This window comes from Ctenocephalides felis, unplaced genomic scaffold, assembly GCF_003426905.1.
Source record: "Ctenocephalides felis isolate EL2017-DRISC unplaced genomic scaffold, ASM342690v1 CF-g0.4_SCAFFOLD_01151, whole genome shotgun sequence".
NCBI classification, from domain to species: domain Eukaryota; kingdom Metazoa; phylum Arthropoda; class Insecta; order Siphonaptera; family Pulicidae; genus Ctenocephalides; species Ctenocephalides felis.
The window spans coordinates 1-20,019 of record NW_020537305.1 but is presented as its reverse complement, the minus strand read 5'-3'; the positions used below and the strand labels follow the sequence as shown (position 1 = coordinate 20,019).

The 20,019-nt window shown below is 29.5% G+C and overlaps 1 protein-coding gene across 1 annotated transcript; it reads left to right on the top strand.

Moving 5' to 3' along the window:
- Positions 1–3,076: 3,076 nt before the first annotated feature.
- LOC113365620 (uncharacterized protein CG43867-like) lies at positions 3,077–19,825 on the top strand (the record flags this gene model as incomplete). Its single annotated transcript, XM_026607132.1, is given in 9 exon segments — positions 3,077–3,301; positions 4,015–4,176; positions 5,722–5,862; positions 5,947–6,109; positions 6,620–6,732; positions 8,303–8,518; positions 12,243–12,347; positions 17,742–18,245; positions 19,651–19,825. Coding segments are annotated over 9 exon segments (1,804 nt in total), but the record flags the coding sequence as incomplete, so codon positions are not given.
- Between the last annotated feature and the right edge of the window lie 194 nt (positions 19,826–20,019).

The window sequence follows — 20,019 nt, the reverse complement described above, 5'->3', positions numbered from 1 at the left end:
TACCCAGTAAACACGCGATGTTGCTGACAACATTTGAAAAAAATCCCGTCGCGATGTCCTCGATGTGACAAAATATCATGTTGTTTAGATGTTTATATAAATCTCAATGCACATCGCGTTTGTGAGCACAAAACAAATATTGTTTTAACATTTTATCTAAATCTCAATGCACATCACATTTGTGAGCACAAAACAAATATTGTTCTAACATTTTATCTAAATCTCAGTGGATGCACATTACACATGTTTTATAAAAACAACAAGTTATAAGTTCAACACCTAACTATATAGTTAATATAGATAAATACTGAAGTAAACAATGGAGCTGTAGAATCTTAAATTTTTAGTTTTTGGTATGGAAATTATATATAATTTTTATAAATTTTCAATATAATTTTTAGTATATTTAAAAATTATATTAAAAATTGTATTATATTAAATGCGTGCAAAATACTAGGGAAATAAAAGTTTGCAGATAAAAGTGAATTAATAAATTCAATTATGTACAAAACTTTTATATTTAAACTTTTGTTTCGTATTGCCAGAAGTGTGTTATGAAGTTTGATTTTGAAGACATGATGGCGGGATGTTTAAATAGAAATTAACCAAAGTTTTTTTTTCTACAAATGTATATTAATCATAATTTTAATTCAATAGTGAACAAAATGTATAACTTTAATTTAAATTGTTGAAACAAATATGAAAATAATAACATTGTGATTCATGTAAATGCTGTGAGTTAATGATTTTGCTGCCTAGTGAGTGTAAACACTAATAGGATGACAAGGACATCTATAGGTAGGACTCTCTAACAATAAAAATTCAAGATGATGCCTCATGCTGACATTAAAGAAACATCAAAGCGTGTTTTATAAAGTTGTTTAATAAGTTTTAGTTTGAAACCCTTAACAGTTAAAAAAATGAACTCGTAAGTACATCATATAGTTATTATAATAATATTTAATATTATTAATGTTTACTGGATTTTATATTTCTGTAGCATTAGGAATGACATGAATGGAATTCTCAATGAAGAGGTTTAAAAAAAACATTGCCGCTGTGTATTGTCAAACCGAATATTATGCTGAAAGCAGAAATCTAATGAATTTCAGAAGATCAGATGCAAGATGATGTTTCAGATCTGTTAGCTAGGATTAAAAATAATGCATTTGACAATCGTTCAAATCAAATCGATCGATGAATACAGTCAGTGGAAAAATGACAGAGGATATGACTTGACTTCTATATATAAACTGTTTTAGAAATCTTCAGAATAAAGACGATAATACCCTCATGTTTGCAAGCGTTTTGTGTATAATGAAGAGGCGAGGAAATGATGGTTGAGACATGACATGCACTATATATAACCAATCGCTATGAAGAAATTAATCAATTTTAATGTAAAGTTGAAAAACTAATCTGTTTCATGTATAAATAATTTCTTAAATGAATGTGTTCCTTACATTAGGATTGATTAAAATACACACATATATAGGTATAATATATATATATATATATATATATATATAAAAATTGAAGAGTCTTGGATTTGTGTAATAAATTTCTATTTATAACTTATAAGTTTTTTAACTTTAATTGCAAATATTGATGCTAATTGTAACATTTTTTATATGTGATATCTGATAAATAAAATAAATGATTCTTGAATAAATAGTCTATTATTATAAATTAAAAATAAAAATTCATGCCTGTGTGGTGTACAGAAAAGAATATTGAATTAATGTACACAATTACGTTGTTTTTCATGTTTTGTCAACATCAGTTCAACATGCGATAAACGTGTTAAAAAGTCGCGACAAAAATCGCAAATGTAACATCACTTGGCGCTCGGTTAACGTTCTATGCGAAAAAACGACTGCGGCGTGGCGATATTTCACATCGCGGGCGCGATGTTGTATCCATATTTTTTAGATGTGTAATTTTGTTTACTGGGTATTATTGTTCTAAAATGAGTACATATTATTTTATTGCAAGTAAACAATTATATATTAACTTGTATGTGTTACATTTTACTTTTAATAGGCTTGTATGGAATTATATATTTAAGGAACAGAACAAATTCAATTAAAAACTTAAATATTGTTTAATAAAATATGCTTTTAAAAAATATAAACAATCAATTTTTTAATCTTCAAGCGAGGACCAAATTTTAGTACAAATATAACAAATCGAAAACCTTTTTCTCATTCTACACTTGTCGGCACATTGTCATAAAGAAATAATTCGAGTACATTATTAATCGATATGAATTATTACTTGCAAGTTTTAGTATAGTGTATTTATGTTATAATAAAATCATCATTAAATATCACGACATCACAAAGACTTATAGAAAATTATTGTATTTTTTGATTATCTAATAAATAAATAAAATAATTTTATATGAACGATTTCTAAGAATCTGCAACGTACGCATAAGAAAGAGGTCATCCTCCACCAAGACCAATATTATCATTGATTATTATCAAACTATATATCACTCGATGATTTGACTTGTAAATTTTCGTTATAATGAAATAATAAATAAATACGAATGATTGATAGGAATAAATACAATATAGAGAATAATGCGTCGATTATATATTTTATTTAAAAATCATTGATAACGAATTAGATGTGAGGACAATGCACGTGGACGACTAATAATTTTTATAAATGGGTTGCATTCATTAGGTCGTATATAATATATAAACAATCGCTTTATCTTGCCAATGTGTCATAACTAGGCTAAGTTGAGTCGGTAATACACATAAACAGTGTAAAACTTGTGTATATGTATTGCGTAAGTTCAATTTTAAACAAAATACTTGTAATCTCGAAATACCGGTATTTTTAGTCTCAATACCGGTATTAAATACCGGACAAAAATCGTCTAGGATCCGGTATTCGGGATCACTGAATTCCAGTATTGTAAGCCCTACTTTTCACCTTATTATTTTGTATTTGCAAGAAGTTCTGGTTTAATATCTTTTATTTTTTAAATAAAAATGATCCGATGAAAACATATATATTTTATTTAAGTATCATATTTTATTTATCTATTATTTTTTCTCAGACATGGCGTAAGCGATGGTTTGTGCTGAAGAATGGTGCTTTGATATATTGGAAATCGCAGCACGATGTAAACAGAAAACCTCAAGGACAAATAATTTTGGATGACAGTTGTAGAATAACAAGACAAGATGGAGCAAGTACATTTGAAATTAATACAGGGAAAAAAATATATTATTTAACTGCAGATTCTATTTCTACGATGGAAGAGTGGGTTAGAATATTACAGGTAACAAGTAAAGTTTACATTGAAAAATGATTATATTTTTTTTCACGAATATTATAATCTTGTGAAGTTAAACAATTGAAATCTTAAAAAATTCGAATGGTCACTTAATCATTTTGGCAAAGTTTGATGAGTGATGAATGGATGTTCAGATCTCTTTGTTTTGTTTAGAATAATTTTGGATTTAAATTTTATTGAACTAAATTGGTTGAACTTTTTATGTTACTAAATAGTTTTGAATTCTCAATGAATTTTTTTCCAATATATATATATATTTATTATTCAACATTGTTTGCTAGTTTTCACTGGTGAAATACACATAAAATTTACTTTTATTTCACATTATTGACATAAATCTATTTACTTCGTTAAAAATTAAATTTCTATTCATTTCATATTCGTGAAAAATGTTTAAGTTTTCTGAAATTAAGAGTTTGAATTTCTTACAAAGGTTTATAAAAATCAAAATTATATGAATATTTATATCATAAAACAAACCACTTAAATATTGTAATTTTTATTTTTGAACTATGAAAAACTCTATTTCAAAAATTCTATTTTGTTAATCAGGTAGCCAATATGATTCAAATGAATAGCATAATTTGTTGTCTTGACTATCATCAGACATGTAATATTATATTATTCATAACACGCTTTTTATCTTATATTAATTTATTAATTTAATATTTTAATATGATACTTCCAATTTCTTATAGAATGTACAAAGAAGAAATGCGGCCAGACTTCTGCTTAGCAAGGAGGATCAGAAACCAACAGTTCAAGGATGGTTGACGAAAGTTAAAAATGGTCATGCCAAGAAATGCTGGTGTTCATTAATGGGCAAAATGTTTTTATATTTTAAGACGCCTAATGATACTGTAAGTTCATATGTTTTATATTTTAAATATTCTTATAACTATAGTCTATGAGAAGATGATAATTTTAAATTCATGAAAAATTTGTTATTAAAATTTAGTATGGAAACGTATTCTTATTCAAAAAATACAATAGCTTTTATTGATAAATTAGCAACTGAGCTTTGTACAGGTATGAAATTATGAAATTCAATTCAATTCATTTAATACAAATTTACTTCTGTATTTTTGTTATAATTTTTGACACTATTATATTATGTGAATAAAATATACAAATTATTTATTATATATTTCCTTAAGGGGGTATTCTAGTGTAGAGCAATGAATTTTAGGTCATTTTTAAAGTTTTGTAAAAGAAAGCAATGAATGTTTTTACTATCCATTTTTTTACCACTTGTATATTAATTTTATTAAAATACAAAACAAAAATTTAAAAAATATGTTGAAAATTGGGCGGTTGATGAAGTGGGGGGTCTCAAAAAATTGGCACCTCAGTCTTGCCATGATTTCACCCCGGAAATGAAAAAAAAATAAGATTATTAATCTACAATGATGAGTAAACAAATTTTTTTTACAAATTGGCGACTGTTTGAAAAAAACTGTGTTTTTTTACTGTTTTTTGAGTTTCTCGAATTTTTAAAAAATAATAAAAATTGGAATTTGGGGACGATGCTAGTTCGGGCTACAGATAGGTTTATAAACAAGACTCTCTGAACATTTCAAGTGAATCAGTCGAGTAGAACTCGAGAAATCGTGGCAACAGTTCTGAAAAGTCTGTTCTGAGAAAAACGAATTTAAAGTTTTGCGTGAAGTTTTTTGCTGTCAAAGTCAAAAATGATATGTTATACTTCTTTTATTTAATCTGCCACTCCTGCTTCATGCATCGGACTTTCTTCTACTTCAAAAAACTATTTTCTTCGTTTCTCTCTTCCAACGAAGCAGTTCTAGCCTCCTTTGAAGCGTTGGATGTACGTATTTCAGATCGTTCAATCCGGGCGTTGTCTCGTCTTACAGCAAATGAATGAGTTTCTGGCCCAATTTGCATTACCATAAAGGTCATCATTTTTAAAATCGGAAAGAAACCTTCATTGAATATGCAAACAGTAATAAATGTTCTAAATTGTTCTAATGACCTCCTAATGCCTTTTGTCCGATTAGACCCTGCTGAACCAGTTTGGAGACCGGGTCAGTAAAATGCCTACATCTCCGAAAATAATTCAAATTTTAAAAATCTTCTCGTACCCATATTCTTAGATAGTTAAAAAATCGATTTTTTTGAAATTCTACACAAGAATACTCCCTTAATATTTTTTTACTATTAAAAAATCTATCAATACGTTTGAATAACGAAAGCATCTTTAAAAATATTCAAATACTTGGGGTTTACCTAAAATATAAAAATCCTTTTATTCTCACTTGCATACTTTGTGTGAGCGTGCAGTGAAATAACGTATCAACTTTATCTAATAAGGAAAGGCTAAATTTTGTATTGAGCGAATTTTCTCTGGATATACTGTATTGTTTTGCTTACTTTATTTTGAATTTTAGAATCCTATGGGGCAAATAAACATGCGCGACGCGCGAGTTGAAGAAGTTGAGCATATTTCTGACTCCGATTCTGAAGAAAGAGAAGAACATGGTGGCACTTCACAAGCCAGGCTGACAGTGTCTATATACCCTGAGCATCAGGTTAGATATAAATAATTATGAAAAATACAATTGATAAGTTTGCAACACTTAATTTTTTTTATAAATTAATATATTATTCCTCAGGGTCCGACGTATTTAATTCTACCGAATAAACAAGAACGGGATAATTGGTTATATCATCTCACCATTGTTAGTGGCGCTGGGTCTAATTCTGGAACTTTGTATGAGCAACTAGTTCAGAAACTTATGGAAACTGATGGGAAATCCTGGTAAAATATTTTTTCATGTATTTATATATTTCAGATATATTACAACGTTTTTGTACTAGGACAACCTTTATGTGTTTGAGTAAGTCAATCAAAATCAAGTTGATTGAATTGTTTTTTATTTAAAAAAACTACAAATTTATTACTGATATGAAAGTATATATAAATATAAAAAGTAAAAATATAAGAATACATATAAACCTTATTTTTAACTTCCCGAAGGAGAATTTTTTATTAAAAAAAAAAAAAACTACAAATTATTAGTGAGATGAATAGTATAATATAAATACCAAAAGTGAAAACTTCTTAACATTTTAACTTTCCGAAGGAGAAGTTTTCAAGGATTTTTAATAATGTGTAATAAATCCACTTCGAATACTTTTAACCACTCATAAATTAATTTATTTATCGGGAAGGTCATATAACTTGCTTTAAGGCAAAATACCAATACCAACTAGTTAAACATATTTGCATAAAAATTTATCAAGATTTAAATATATAGAACATTAATTTTTTGAAACTCATTTCAGCATGTGAAATTTGGCGGCATCCTCACCTCTTACATACGAAAGACAATATTCATTCGCCTTTGACAACCTTGCATTCAGAGGGACTGCAGGCAGAAGCAATTAAGCTATTTAAGGTTGATAATATTACAATAATTAGAATATTATTTGATACAAGATATTAATTTTTATGAAAAATTATAAATCAAAATCAAGTTGGTTTTCAATTGATGTTATATTTTCATAGTTTGCTTTTATATAAGGGGGCGTCCATTAATCTCGTGATTGATTTTTTAAGTATTTTTGGACCCCCAGTGATACATGGTGATATTCAAGATTACCTCCATCTCCCACCAAACATCACATATATTTTTAGTTACGAGAAAAAAAAGTTTTGAAAATGTTTGAATTTTTATAACCTCCCGTAGGGCAAGTTATAGTAATCGCAAAAAAAATCGAAAATGAAAATTTTTATATATCTTTACGTTTCAAAGGTTTCTGAACATTTTGGCATACCTTAGAAAAAATGGATGTATTGTGTGTGTGTGTGTGTATGTATGTATGTATGTATGTATGTACGTGTGTGTATGTATGTGCGGATACAAATTTTCGTCGACGATTTCGGGAACACGGATCAACCGATTTGAATAATTCAAAAAACATTCGATTCGTATTGATAAGGAGACGTGCTGACTAGTTTTTGGCAAAGCCAGGTCTAGCCGTTCCGAAGATACGGGGCAAAAAGTGCCGAAAACGGTAACTCAGTTTTTAAGAGAACGGAGCGTCCGATTTGAATAATTCAAAATCATTTCACTTGTATTGACAAGATGAAGAATCGATAAAATTTCATGAAGGTAAGTCTAGCGGTTCGGAAATATGAAGGAAAAAGTAAAAAAATGAGCCATTTGGCGGTCAAAAATGATCATTGGACATATGCACATCAAATTATCAGATATTTTATAGAGATTTTAACAATAAGTATACATTTTGTTAACCTTCCTATGGGTTCCGTACCAATGCTTATGCGTTAGACAGCGACGCGGCGCTTACGCGCTTTATATTTTGTCCCTATGCAGATAAAGTAGTACGATTGCTTTAAAAAAAAGTTCAGATCTTCCACAATATGTCAAAATAAAGAAAAAAAATTTTTTTTGCAAAAAAAAAAAATTTTTTTTTTTTTTTTAAATTTTTTTTTCATTAAAAAGTTATTTTTTGTCCAATTCATAGTTTCTCAAAAATCTTATTTTTCCAAAGTAATTTTTTTTCAAAAATGTTAATCGTTTTTAAAAAAATAATAATTTTTGGTACGGGAAGTTCCAGCAATTTGCCTTAAGGCACGATGCCTTAATTGCCTTAAGACAGAATTCCACTTACAGCTAGTTTGAAATTCAGGTAAAAAATAAATACATGTGATATCTTACTATACCCTTCCCGTGATTTTTTGTCAATCTCCCTGAAATCTTTATGTTATTAATGGACCCTCCTTAAATTGTTATATTATTTTTATTTTTAATTAGTTTATTTTATTATCTGAAAAACTCTATTGTTCATTTTTGAGAAAAAAATATTTTCAAAAGATGTATTTAGCAGGACGTTATGAGTCATAGATAAACAAGTATAAGATAACAATGTTATGAGTTTTATTCTATTTTTTTAAATTCTCTAACATCTCCTTTCAAACTATTAAAACAAAATTAATTTATTTAGTGTTGCCAGCTATTTTCATCGGCTGCTATGGAACAAGCAGGAATTGATTATCATGTGGTGCTTGCACAAAATGCTTTGCAGCAGTGTCTTGACGCGCCCGAACTGCAAGCGGAGCTGATATGCGCTCTGGTTAAGCAGACGTCCAGACATTTGTCGCACAACGCCACACATTCGACTGGTTCTTCAGCTACCGCGTCACTTACTAAACCTGCCAGGGTAAGCTATTTTAAATGATTAAATTTATATTTTGTGGGATATATGGTCGTTGATGTTGTAGATAGTTAACAAGGGTACATAAAGGTATAAAATAAATTTTAAAAAGTTTCCAATTTCGAAAAAAATCTATATTAATTTTGCAAATTAGCCAAATCAAAAAGGGCTAAAAATCACCCCGAAAAAGACGCAACTGGTCGCGCATTGGAATTGCTTGACAAAACATGTGTAACTTATTTTCGCAATACAATAATAAGTAGAAGAAAAAAATAATGCTCATTGGATAGTTTTTTAAACGCAAACACTAGTACTATAATGATAGTGAAACAATGAAATTCATTGTTAACTTCCCGTAGGGTAGTTATAGTAATGAGCCGAAAATCGAAAATGCAAATTCGTGCATTTCTCAACGTTTTGAAAATTTCTGAACATTTTGGCATACCTCAGAAATAATGGATGGATGGTATGTCCGCATTTTTTCGTCGACGTTTTTGGGCGCACGGATCAACCGATTTAAATGGTTCAAAAAACATTCGATTCCTATCGATAGGGAGATGTGGTGATTAGTTTTTGGCAAAGGCAGGTCCAGCCGTTTCGAAGATACGGAGCAAAGAATGCAGAAAATTCGGATTTGAATGATCCGAAGAACATTCAATTCGTAATGACGGGGATTAGTGGTGATTTTGGCAAAGGCAGGTCTAGCGGTTTCGCAGATACAAAGCTAAATGTGCAAAAAATTGCAGTTTTTGAGAGAACTAAGCGTCCGATATGAATGATTCAAAGAACTTTCTGCATGTTTTGACAAAATAATTGCTTTTGAGAAAAAAAATGTTTCAATTTTTTTTTCAAAATTTTTTTTTTCAATTTCTTTTTTGTGTATCGAAAATAATTCAGATATTAATTGTAATTCTGACTTAAGTTCCAATAACAAATATTTCCAACTTAGAAATTCAGTTTATATAATTCTTTATTAAACAATGTTAAAGTATTTATTTATCTATTTGAAAGCATTTAATATTTCCCGAATATTTCGTTACGGTACGCGAAGTTTCAGCGATTTGCCTTAAGGCACGATGTCATACACACCACTAGTTAAGATTTTAATTGATATAATTTTGTTCATTACATGATTTTCGTTAAAAAGTATATTATTGAAGATATTAGCAAAAAACGATGAAAAACGCCAAAAAGAAACGAATTTTCAGTAGCCAGTAACTTAAAAAGTATTTGCTTCTTTGAAAAACATTATTAAACATTTTTTTCTTATAATTAGTTCTTTTATCGATATTCGTCGCTATTTTGAAAAAAGTAAAATCACACCACTGAAAAGGGATGTCATCACCCCGGGAAGTGGTAAAAGAGTCTATTTTTTTTTTACTTTTGAACTTGAAAGTAAGATGAACCTAATTCCAAAATTTCATGCAAATTGGAGCACAGTAAAATTATTCAGATCCAAAACGCAGACTTGAGCAAATATTCCGTATCCATATGAATTTTTGACACAATGAAACTTCTAAATAATTTTTTGAATAAGCAAATTTTTTGTGGTTTAGTAGAGTAAGGTAAAACACGATGGCATTAGTTAAAAAATTATAATCCGTCAAATATAGTTATAGGGTATATTCAATAACATTCGACGCATGCGCAGACTGTCAGACGCATGGTGAATATATCTTATAATATTTTAATTTTTGGCACATCTCAGATGCTTTTTGGCAATAATATTGTGGACATTACATTTTTTTTATTTATGATCATAAATATATTATATTTTAATATTATCTTAGCCTATTAGTGAATTGAAATGTTTGGCAAATGACAGTCTTCATTTGTTTTTAATGTCAAACAATGTCTCAAATATTTTCAACGTCAAACAATGATAAGCGGTTTTTTGTAATTTAACAATCTAGCTATATTTCTTTGAATCAAAAAATCCTAAAAAGATCCCTTTACAAACTTCAGAGACAATTATCAAAATCCGAATAATCGTTTAGGAGGATTAACCTTTCATACGCTATTACTGAAGAATTTCGTATATTCTATATATATATATATATATATATATATATATATATATATATGATATATATATTTGCTTTATTTTGTAAGCATAGTGCATATTATTTTAATGAAAAATTTATTGTTATCACACAAATAATGTTTTCCGTAGCAAAAAAAAAGTTCATTTGTAATGTAAAAAAAATGTTCATTTGTATGTATGAACATACATTTACCTATGTTTTTGGCATAGGCAAATCCCATATTTTTTAACCGTTCTTGCTTCTTTTCTTTCTTTCTTTTAGATGGTCGGCATTTGGCTAATAATTAGTAATTAGGATAATAATTTATTCTCTTACGGCAGAGCATATAATATTATTATATTTAATTTTGCATTGAAGGCAGCAATACATCAGTTTTTGCTTATCAGCTTTTTATCATAAATGCACAGAAAATATATGTTGATTCCAAGTGACCCCAGTTGCAAAACTGGAATTTAAGTTTGGAACATAATCTACCATAAGCATAAGATCAGTACTAGTGATCAAATACACATTTTTATTGGAAACAAATTCACTTTATGAACAAATCTGTCTAAAATGACTCTGCGATAGCATGACTGGGGTAGTCCCGTAACGCCGGACGGCACCTAGTGCCGGACACTCTATTTAACACGTTTTATTTAAGCGAATATAAATCTCTTCATTTCAAAATAAAAATGAAAGGGGCGCAGGGGGCACACAGGTACAGGATCATACGCCGATTTTCGCCTGTGACGCACACACGGCGGGAGCAACCATTTGCTGGTTTAGGGGCAAAATCACGGCGTCAGCTAAATATCAATGGAAGTAATTCTAGTATATTTATGTATTTACATTAGTACTTGATTGTTATCCGTAAGATGGTAAAATATTATTAGATATTTTAAACAACTTTAGTAAGTACCACAAAATGAACGAAAATGTCTGTCGCTTAGCACCGGACACTAAGTCGTTTCTTAGCGCGGGATTGTAAACAATTTGATATTTCTTGTGAGAATCCACGTAATTTATTCTGATTATTTAATTTTGTTCTGTATGAGTGCTAACGGTCACTCCATACCCCCATTTGTCGTATTTTTCTTAGTCAAAGAATGAAAAGCTTGTGATGAATGCTCTAGCTGAGAGCACCGGTGTGGCCCAGCCAATACGAAATTTTAGATAGGAAAATTTTGGAGGAAATAGTGGATGAATAGTGATTTTTTTGCAATACATTTCAGAGTGTGGAGATAGCTACATATTTGTTTAATTCAGGTTAATTTGAAATGTCCGGTGCTATGTGCCACTTTTTAAAATCATATTTTTTGTTACCAAAGTTTGATTGGTAGTATTAATTATTTTTTTAGCAAAGGTTGCGTTTTTGTTAATTCAGTTTGATTTCTAACTTCGTTATCTAACATAAGTCATAATTTAATAAACATTTTATAAAGTAGTTTTTGATTTATTTATAAATAACCTTAGGTGATTGCCACTCCGGGGACTTCCCCCTAAATAAAATTATAATGTTTTTTCTTTGTGATATAAACTGATTTTATTCTAATTTAATAAAGCTCTAAAGCTCCTGTTTCTGTATTATTTTGTATCATTTTATTATCATAAACATGAATGTTTCTATCATAATTTTGAAATATATATAGTACTGTATAAAGTCAAATTTTAGCTGCATATTGAGCGTTTTTGCATTTTTGCAGCAACTGCTCTTGTGCGCCACGCAAACGCTGTTTACATGTGATACGCATGGTGTGCAGAATGCGCACGCTAGCGTCGATAATGGTTCGCCTACTAACTCCATACAGGTGGGTGATTTCAAAACCACCCAGTATACACTATCAAAATCACTCACTTTAATTTATTTTCATTTATATTCTGATGAAAATTTTCTGTTTGCATTTTGTGGTTATTTTTTTTGCAAATGTTGGTTATTGTTTATTTTTTATTTCAATGCGTTTGCTCTAGTTATTTTGCTATGTGCTTGAAGTAAATGATACAAAATAGAATAATTTTTATCAAAAATTAATTGTGAATCTTTTCACCATCTCTCGATTACCTTTCATAAACCAATTATGAAACTCATTTCAACCATCATGATTAATACATTTTCAATGAAATTGAAATAATATTTTTGCTAAGAATATTTTCTTAGATAAAATAAAAAATTATAGGTCTATTAAAATTATTTAAATTTGCCCCATCAATTCTAGACAGGTGATAGGCATACTAATATCTTCAGCAATATTTTATTGAAGCACATACATGTTTTATGTGATATAAGTCATAAGAATTTTAAAATATAAAATGGCTCATTCCGATCTAGGATTCGATAGATTTATTTAAAAAAGTGGAAATAATTGTTATTTTGGTTTCCATTTTTTTGCAACAAATATTTCTGTACGAAATTTGTAAAGACGTTTATTCTCACAATGCAGGGGATAAAAAATTAAGTTTTTAATTCATTTAATATCGTCTTTTATAATTCCTGTTTTCGTCTTCTTTTGAATAGAACTTTCTCACTGTCGCATAATTCAGAAAAAATACGAACATATTCATATTGGTGTACTTTTCTTGCCTTTAGGAACATTGCTTTTCTTGCTTTTAGGAACATTGCTTAGTCTTTTCTACATTTGAAATGTATTCAATAATATATAGTTAAATGTAATAGTAAAAAACCTAAAAATTATCAGAAAAGCAATAAACTAAAAATTACAATAAAAAAGGAGTTATCTATACTTTAACTCATGATGAATCTTAAAGCGTTAAACTAGTGACGAAAATTGAAGCGAAGCCCGACACGCTATGTCGTCCATGGACGACATCCGTACAAACAGCACGTTAAACGGATGTCATCCACGAACGACATGCGTACACATAGCACGTCATGTGAATGCCGTCCATCGACGACATTCGTAGCGATCGAGTTAACAAAAAGCAATAACAACTCTTTATGAAAAATAATCTTTCATTATTATTATAAATTCTAGCTTTTATCAAAAGCATTATTACACAGAAGCAATACTGTCAATAATCGGTACAAACGTTTTAATAATAGTGGGTGATAAAAGATAAAAGATTTTTCTTTTGTTTTGTTATACATGACTACTTAATGATTCGACTTCAGTTGCCTAAGAAAATTCGTTTATGTAGATTGAATATATTTAAAAACTATGTATTTGCACGATCCAATAATTAAAAATATACATTTTTCCATTTTTAAGTCGATTAATAATTACTGGATGTGATAATTTTAGTACTAAATTTATGAAATTAGGAAATTTTGACAATTATCGATTTGTCTGAAATTATTGAAATCAATCAATCATATGGCATTTTTTCTAGCCACGACTTTTTTTATTTTTAGCTCCAGATTATTGTTTCACTAAGCAAGCAAACTATATAACCAAAACATATCAATGTGGTTAAAAATTGTTCATAATTACGTTATATTTGAAATAGAATTAACATAATTAATTAATATAATTATTAACAATATTTTTCAGATCGGTGAACTTATAGTGGCAATGAAACGTGTTTGACGGATAAATAGAGCTATTTTATTTGACGATAATTTATTCGACAATAACAGAGTACATTGCGTTTAATTAAAGTTTATTATTTATAAAGTTTATTTTTAATCTGTGTTTTTCTTCATTTATGTTTATTCTAAACTATCAACACAATCTATCCTATGATCACACATTTGACACATATATATATACATCCGATGCATTCTTATATGTATGTATGTATATATATATATATATATATATATATATATATATATATATATTGTGAGTAGAAATATGATCACCCTTTAAGCACTATGTATTTATTAATAAATCTTAACAGCGTTTCGAGACTAGATTTGTCTTATCATCAGTGTAATTTATAATATATATGGTTTTGTCAAACGCAATAATAATTCATTGATCTTGCTGAATCATTATTTATTTGTTTGAAACTAATAGTCTGGGATTATTGATAGTTTTCCATTTTTATATAATTTTTGAAAGAATTGACATCAGTCCGATTAGCCTATATTAAGCCACCTCGGAAAGTGATTATTTTGGTTTGGTAATCATTATGTTTTCATAATAATAATTTAGGTAATCATTATGTTTTCATAATTTTAAGATGTTTAGTCAAGGTCAATATGCATTTTTTAGGATTTCATATGTATTACAATATATTGTTGTGCCCCATCCAGCGACGGTGCCAACAATATGTAGGTTCTTCCTACTGCTAACAAGCGGGTACCAACTGTGAAAGCGAATCAGTGAAACAGATTGAAGACGTTTGATGTTTTTGTTTATTTCATGATTCTTGTAGACTTTGCATATAACTTGAACAACTGAACTTAAATATAACTCCCTTGATTACTAAATACTAATGACTCATATTGACTGAACATTATGATAACTTTATTACGACTGAACTAAATTGATGTGAACTTATTGAAAACTTGATGACGGCTGAACAACAAATGCGTCATTGCTTAGTATTTATGTGCTTGATTCAATTTGACATTGTAATCCTTGTTCAATGTTACTGCATAGTGCAAAACTACGCTTTACTTAGTTGTTAAGGCGCCGTTTGTGGTTTGAAAAGGAATTTTATCAACGCTTGCAAGGTTACTGCGAGCATACAATGTATTGTAGCTATGAGTAACAGTAACTGTGTTGTTTGTATTCTGACCCTTATATAGTAGTTTATAATATTATTTATAATTATTACAAATGGGTGAATACCACTACATATATATATATATATACACCACACACACAAATCAAAGAAATCCTTGTGATTTTTTGAAGTAAAACTTCTTTAGGCGCGATATGGGTGTAAAAATTTCTTTAGGCTACACGGGTGTAAATCCGTACAAATGCAACGAAACGCCAACGTGAAGTTGAACACTACGACGCGGTAAGCGCTGATGTCGCGGGTATCCACTCCCGTCATGTCATGCGTAAGTCGAGCGCTAAACCCTATATGAACTTGCATTAATTGAATCACGTTTTTTATGTTATGTCCTCATGGAATAAGACTTTTCTTAGAGAATAAATGTGTCATGGAATATAATAAATTTATACTGAATCTCGTTGAAGACAAAATAATATCTACTGCCACGGATATTTATGTAGGTTGCCATGCGACAGATCAACAATCATACATTCGTCAGCAGTTTCACAAAAATCGGTTATTGATACCGGGGGTTTGCCGTATGAAATAATTTTAGTTCTGAATAAATTTTACATAATAACAACTAATATTGATGTAAGTGATGGCTTAGCTAATGGTTGTGTAGGAAAATTAGTGTACATAGAACGTGGCGATAATGATGAACTTCTACGTTTATGGTTTGAATTTCCTGGTAAGATAGGTAACAAAATAAGAAGAAAGCTGCACATCATATTCAAACTCTTAATATCAGTAAGACAGCTGTGCCGATTCTCAGGAGATCTTCATCTATTCCAATGAACAGAAATAAAATCATATTTGTCAAAAGAAATCATTTTCCTTTAGTGTCTGCATGTGTACTCACAATACACAAATCACAAGGTGGTACTTTTGATAAAATTGTATATGAATACAATAAAACACATAATCAGCAGCTTCTATATGTTGCATTAATGGATTGTTCATCATTTCAAAAAATTTTATCATGGAAGAAAACGGCCAGCAGGATTAATGAACTTAAAAACTGAATTCCAAAGACTTTCAACTTGTAGATTAATAACACAAGAAGAAAAATTGAGTGAGATAATAAGTTTGAACGACATTTCATTGTTTTCCTTTAACTGCCAAAGTTTACGAGCTCATGTGCCTGATCTGCAAGATAAAGTGCTACAACGTTGTACGTTTTTGTTATTTTCGGAAACTTGGATTAATAATGAAGAACGAATTGATATTCAGAACTATTACTGCGTTACTCAATACAAACGATCGGACTCAAGAGCAGGTGGTGTAGCTGTCTATCATTCATGTTCAGATACTCTTCATAATGCGACTCCTATGCAGTTTCTTGCGCCAACGATATTACTGGATATTCCTAATGAAATTACACAAGTAGGTGATATTACACACACAGAATCAAACATTAATTATAGTCGTCCTTTACATTTCTCCCAATAAAAACATATCAAATATTATTAAATTTCTTCATCAGCAGTTACTTCATTTTTCTTATGAGGGTGCAAAACTTTTAAACACTAATCACAACGAGATACCATTAATTCTTGCTGGAGATTTCAATGTCAATTTTCGTTCAGAAGAATCTCAACCATTAATTGATTTTTTAAATAATAAATTTAATTTAACAATGAATAATTCTCCATTTGAATCAACCACAAGATATGGCACGACTATTGATGCAGTTTTCTCCAGAAATGTACATAGTTTACAAAGCAAAATTTATGTCTCTCATTTTAGTTATCACAAACCTATTATATCATATATGAAATATGATAGCAATTAATCTATCGATGTTGTTTTAAACTGTGTTATTGATGTTATGTGATTATTAATAAATGATTTTTAAAATTCAAATATGATGTTTTTTTTATTTTTATCTTAATTGCCTACTCATACAATATTAAAAGTTTTACTTCAATCGCGTGTGATCCTTACGCGCACTCTTTTTTTTTCTTATTTTGTCTCTCTTTCGCATTTTGTCTCAATCAAGTTAGATTTTTCTTTATTTATTTAATCTTTACCTCAAAAGACTAACTAGTACGACCAAAAGTGAGCTTGAAAAATGGGACCATACTATCTTTCGCATCTTTATCTCAGGCAAATAAAGAGGTAGAAAGGTGAAATAAAGTTATCGAACTATTTCGAAAATGGAGACTATATTTGTCGCCCACATCCTATGTTTTCAAGAATGCATTTATATTTATTTTTACTTCATATAATGATACATTTAAAACTGTGAGGTAGAACTTGGATCATTTATTAATAATTTTAAAATTTGTTCTTTTCAGCAATTATATTAGTGTATTGATTTGATATTTGTTGTTTATTGCAAATATTAGTACTTAAAATAGGTTACTATATTTAACTGTTTTAAATGGAGTGTCATTGTGTGTTTTTTTTCTAAAGTAATCGTTGCTTTCTCTAAGCAACATAATAATAAAAAGCATAATAATAAAATTATGTGTTGTTTCTTACTCGAATGACATTTTTATGGTTTTTTTTAGACACCAGCAATTCCATCAACACCGGCATGTTGTAAAAGCAATCCTCCGACTTACAGCTTCATCCAGTGTTGGCAACTTCTAGCTTTGGCCGTAAGCTTATTTACACCTCGAAATAGCCGTTTGTTATGGTATCTTAAGTTACATTTATCACGCAACTCTTGCGAGACAAAAACAGAATGTGGCAAATACGCGGCCTATTGTGAAAGGGCTTTGGAGAGAACTATACAAAATGGTGGAAGGGAGTTAAAACCGTCACGAATGGAAGTCTTGAGTATACTTTTGAAGAATCCTTACCACCACTCTTTACCTCACTCTATACCAGTTCATATGGCCAATGGTGCTTATCAAGTCGTCGGTTTTGATGGTTCTACAACTATCGAAGAATTTTTAAGGACGTTGAGCCAGGAGATAGCTTGCAGAGATAGCTCAGCTAATGGTTTTACATTATTTAGTGACGATCCAATTGAAAAGGATTTGGAAAACTTTATTGAACCAGCATCCAAGGTGGGTATCTTTATTTGTTCATATTATGTCACAAACGTAATTCACACGCGATTGAAGTAAAACTCATTTGCTACTGTACAAGATGGCTTTTAAGTAAAAATAAATACATCATATAACAATTTTGAATATGTTAATTAGTAATATGGAAACACTCCTGATGCACACATTAATTAGTGTCAACCATTATACACATTTATATAATGATAAATTATAAATTATATATTTGTAATAGCATTAAAAATATGTATAATATTTAAAAACAATAATGTAATTGAAGTCATACTTCAAATATGACATGATCGGTTTGCCATTGTAATTAGCATTTCGAAATGAGCTTTCATTAGAGAAATGAAGTAATTGCTGATTAATAAATTCTATAATATTCGTTCACACAGTGGATTATGTTAAACAACGCCTAAAACAAATATTGTTTTCGCAACTTCACTCATCATGTAATTGTGTTTGAAGAACTTCATGTAATTAAAATTAACATTAATTCATTGACTGCTTGTATTTTTTTACTTTTTCGCTGGCGATATAATCTCATTCTTTGAACAGCTGTAATATCTCTCTTGCCTAAAACATATTTAATTGGTTTTATTATTTTCAAGGAACTGAGTAAAATATTCTTCCGATTCATGCATTTGTATTACGATGTAACTTTAAAATATTTATCTATGCCGATTTTCTTGTTGATATCGGTATGCATACAACGTTGATGCTGGTACGCATACAACGATAGAAATCTATTCACATACACGGCGGCCAATCACAATCGACCCGTATAGAAATGTTTTCATCGAGAGCGAATGACGAACAGTTCGGGCGTAACAGTACTTCCGTTGCATTTGTACAGATTTACACCCTAGTCGCGCCTAAACGAGTTTTACTTCAAGAAATTGCATAAAGAATGTTTTTATTATTATAATAGCGAACGTTTCGTGCCTTGATTTGACTTAATCAATGCATACGAATAATCAAAATCTAAACACAAAAATGAGAACACTAAATAATCAAACACAGAGTTATATAACAAAACAAAAAATATTTAATATTAAACTATTAAAAATGGAATAATAAATACAAAGTTTTATAAAGGTGCTTGTGAATTAAGGCAAATGTTTTAATGCGAATGTTTAATTACTGAACGATGTATTGAAAGCGAAGTTTTGTTTTACATAAACTTATTGCGTCTGACCTGTTTCTCATATATTTTTGCAATATTTATTGCAGTATAGATGCATATAAAAAGCATACCATATACATCATTCTATCATTATATTTTACCACATACGTGATGAGATTCTTCTTAATTTTATCCTTTTAAAATTAAAATCGTAATATAAAAAATATTATTACCCCGAGTATAGTGAGTATATAATATAACCTTATATTTGGCTTTTAGCTATGCGATGTAATATCAAGATGGGAAACAGCGCTTCGAGAAAAAGGCTCTGGTAAATTTGAAAATTCTCGAGTAATCCAATTAACCTACAAGAACCGTCTTTACTGGAAACATTCAGCCCGCATGGAAACAGATAAGGAACGTTTGTTATGGTGCTACCAGGTTAATCAGCAAAGTAAGTAATTATTTAATGGTTTAATTCGCATATTATAACAGTAACGTTTTCTAGAAAATTTTCGTTTTCAATTTTTTTTAGTAAACTAGTTGGTTTGGTATTTAGCCTTGAGGCAAGTTACATGAACTTCCCGATATGTGTAAATAATCGACTTAATCCAAAAAAAAATGTGTAAATAATATTTTTCATCAATC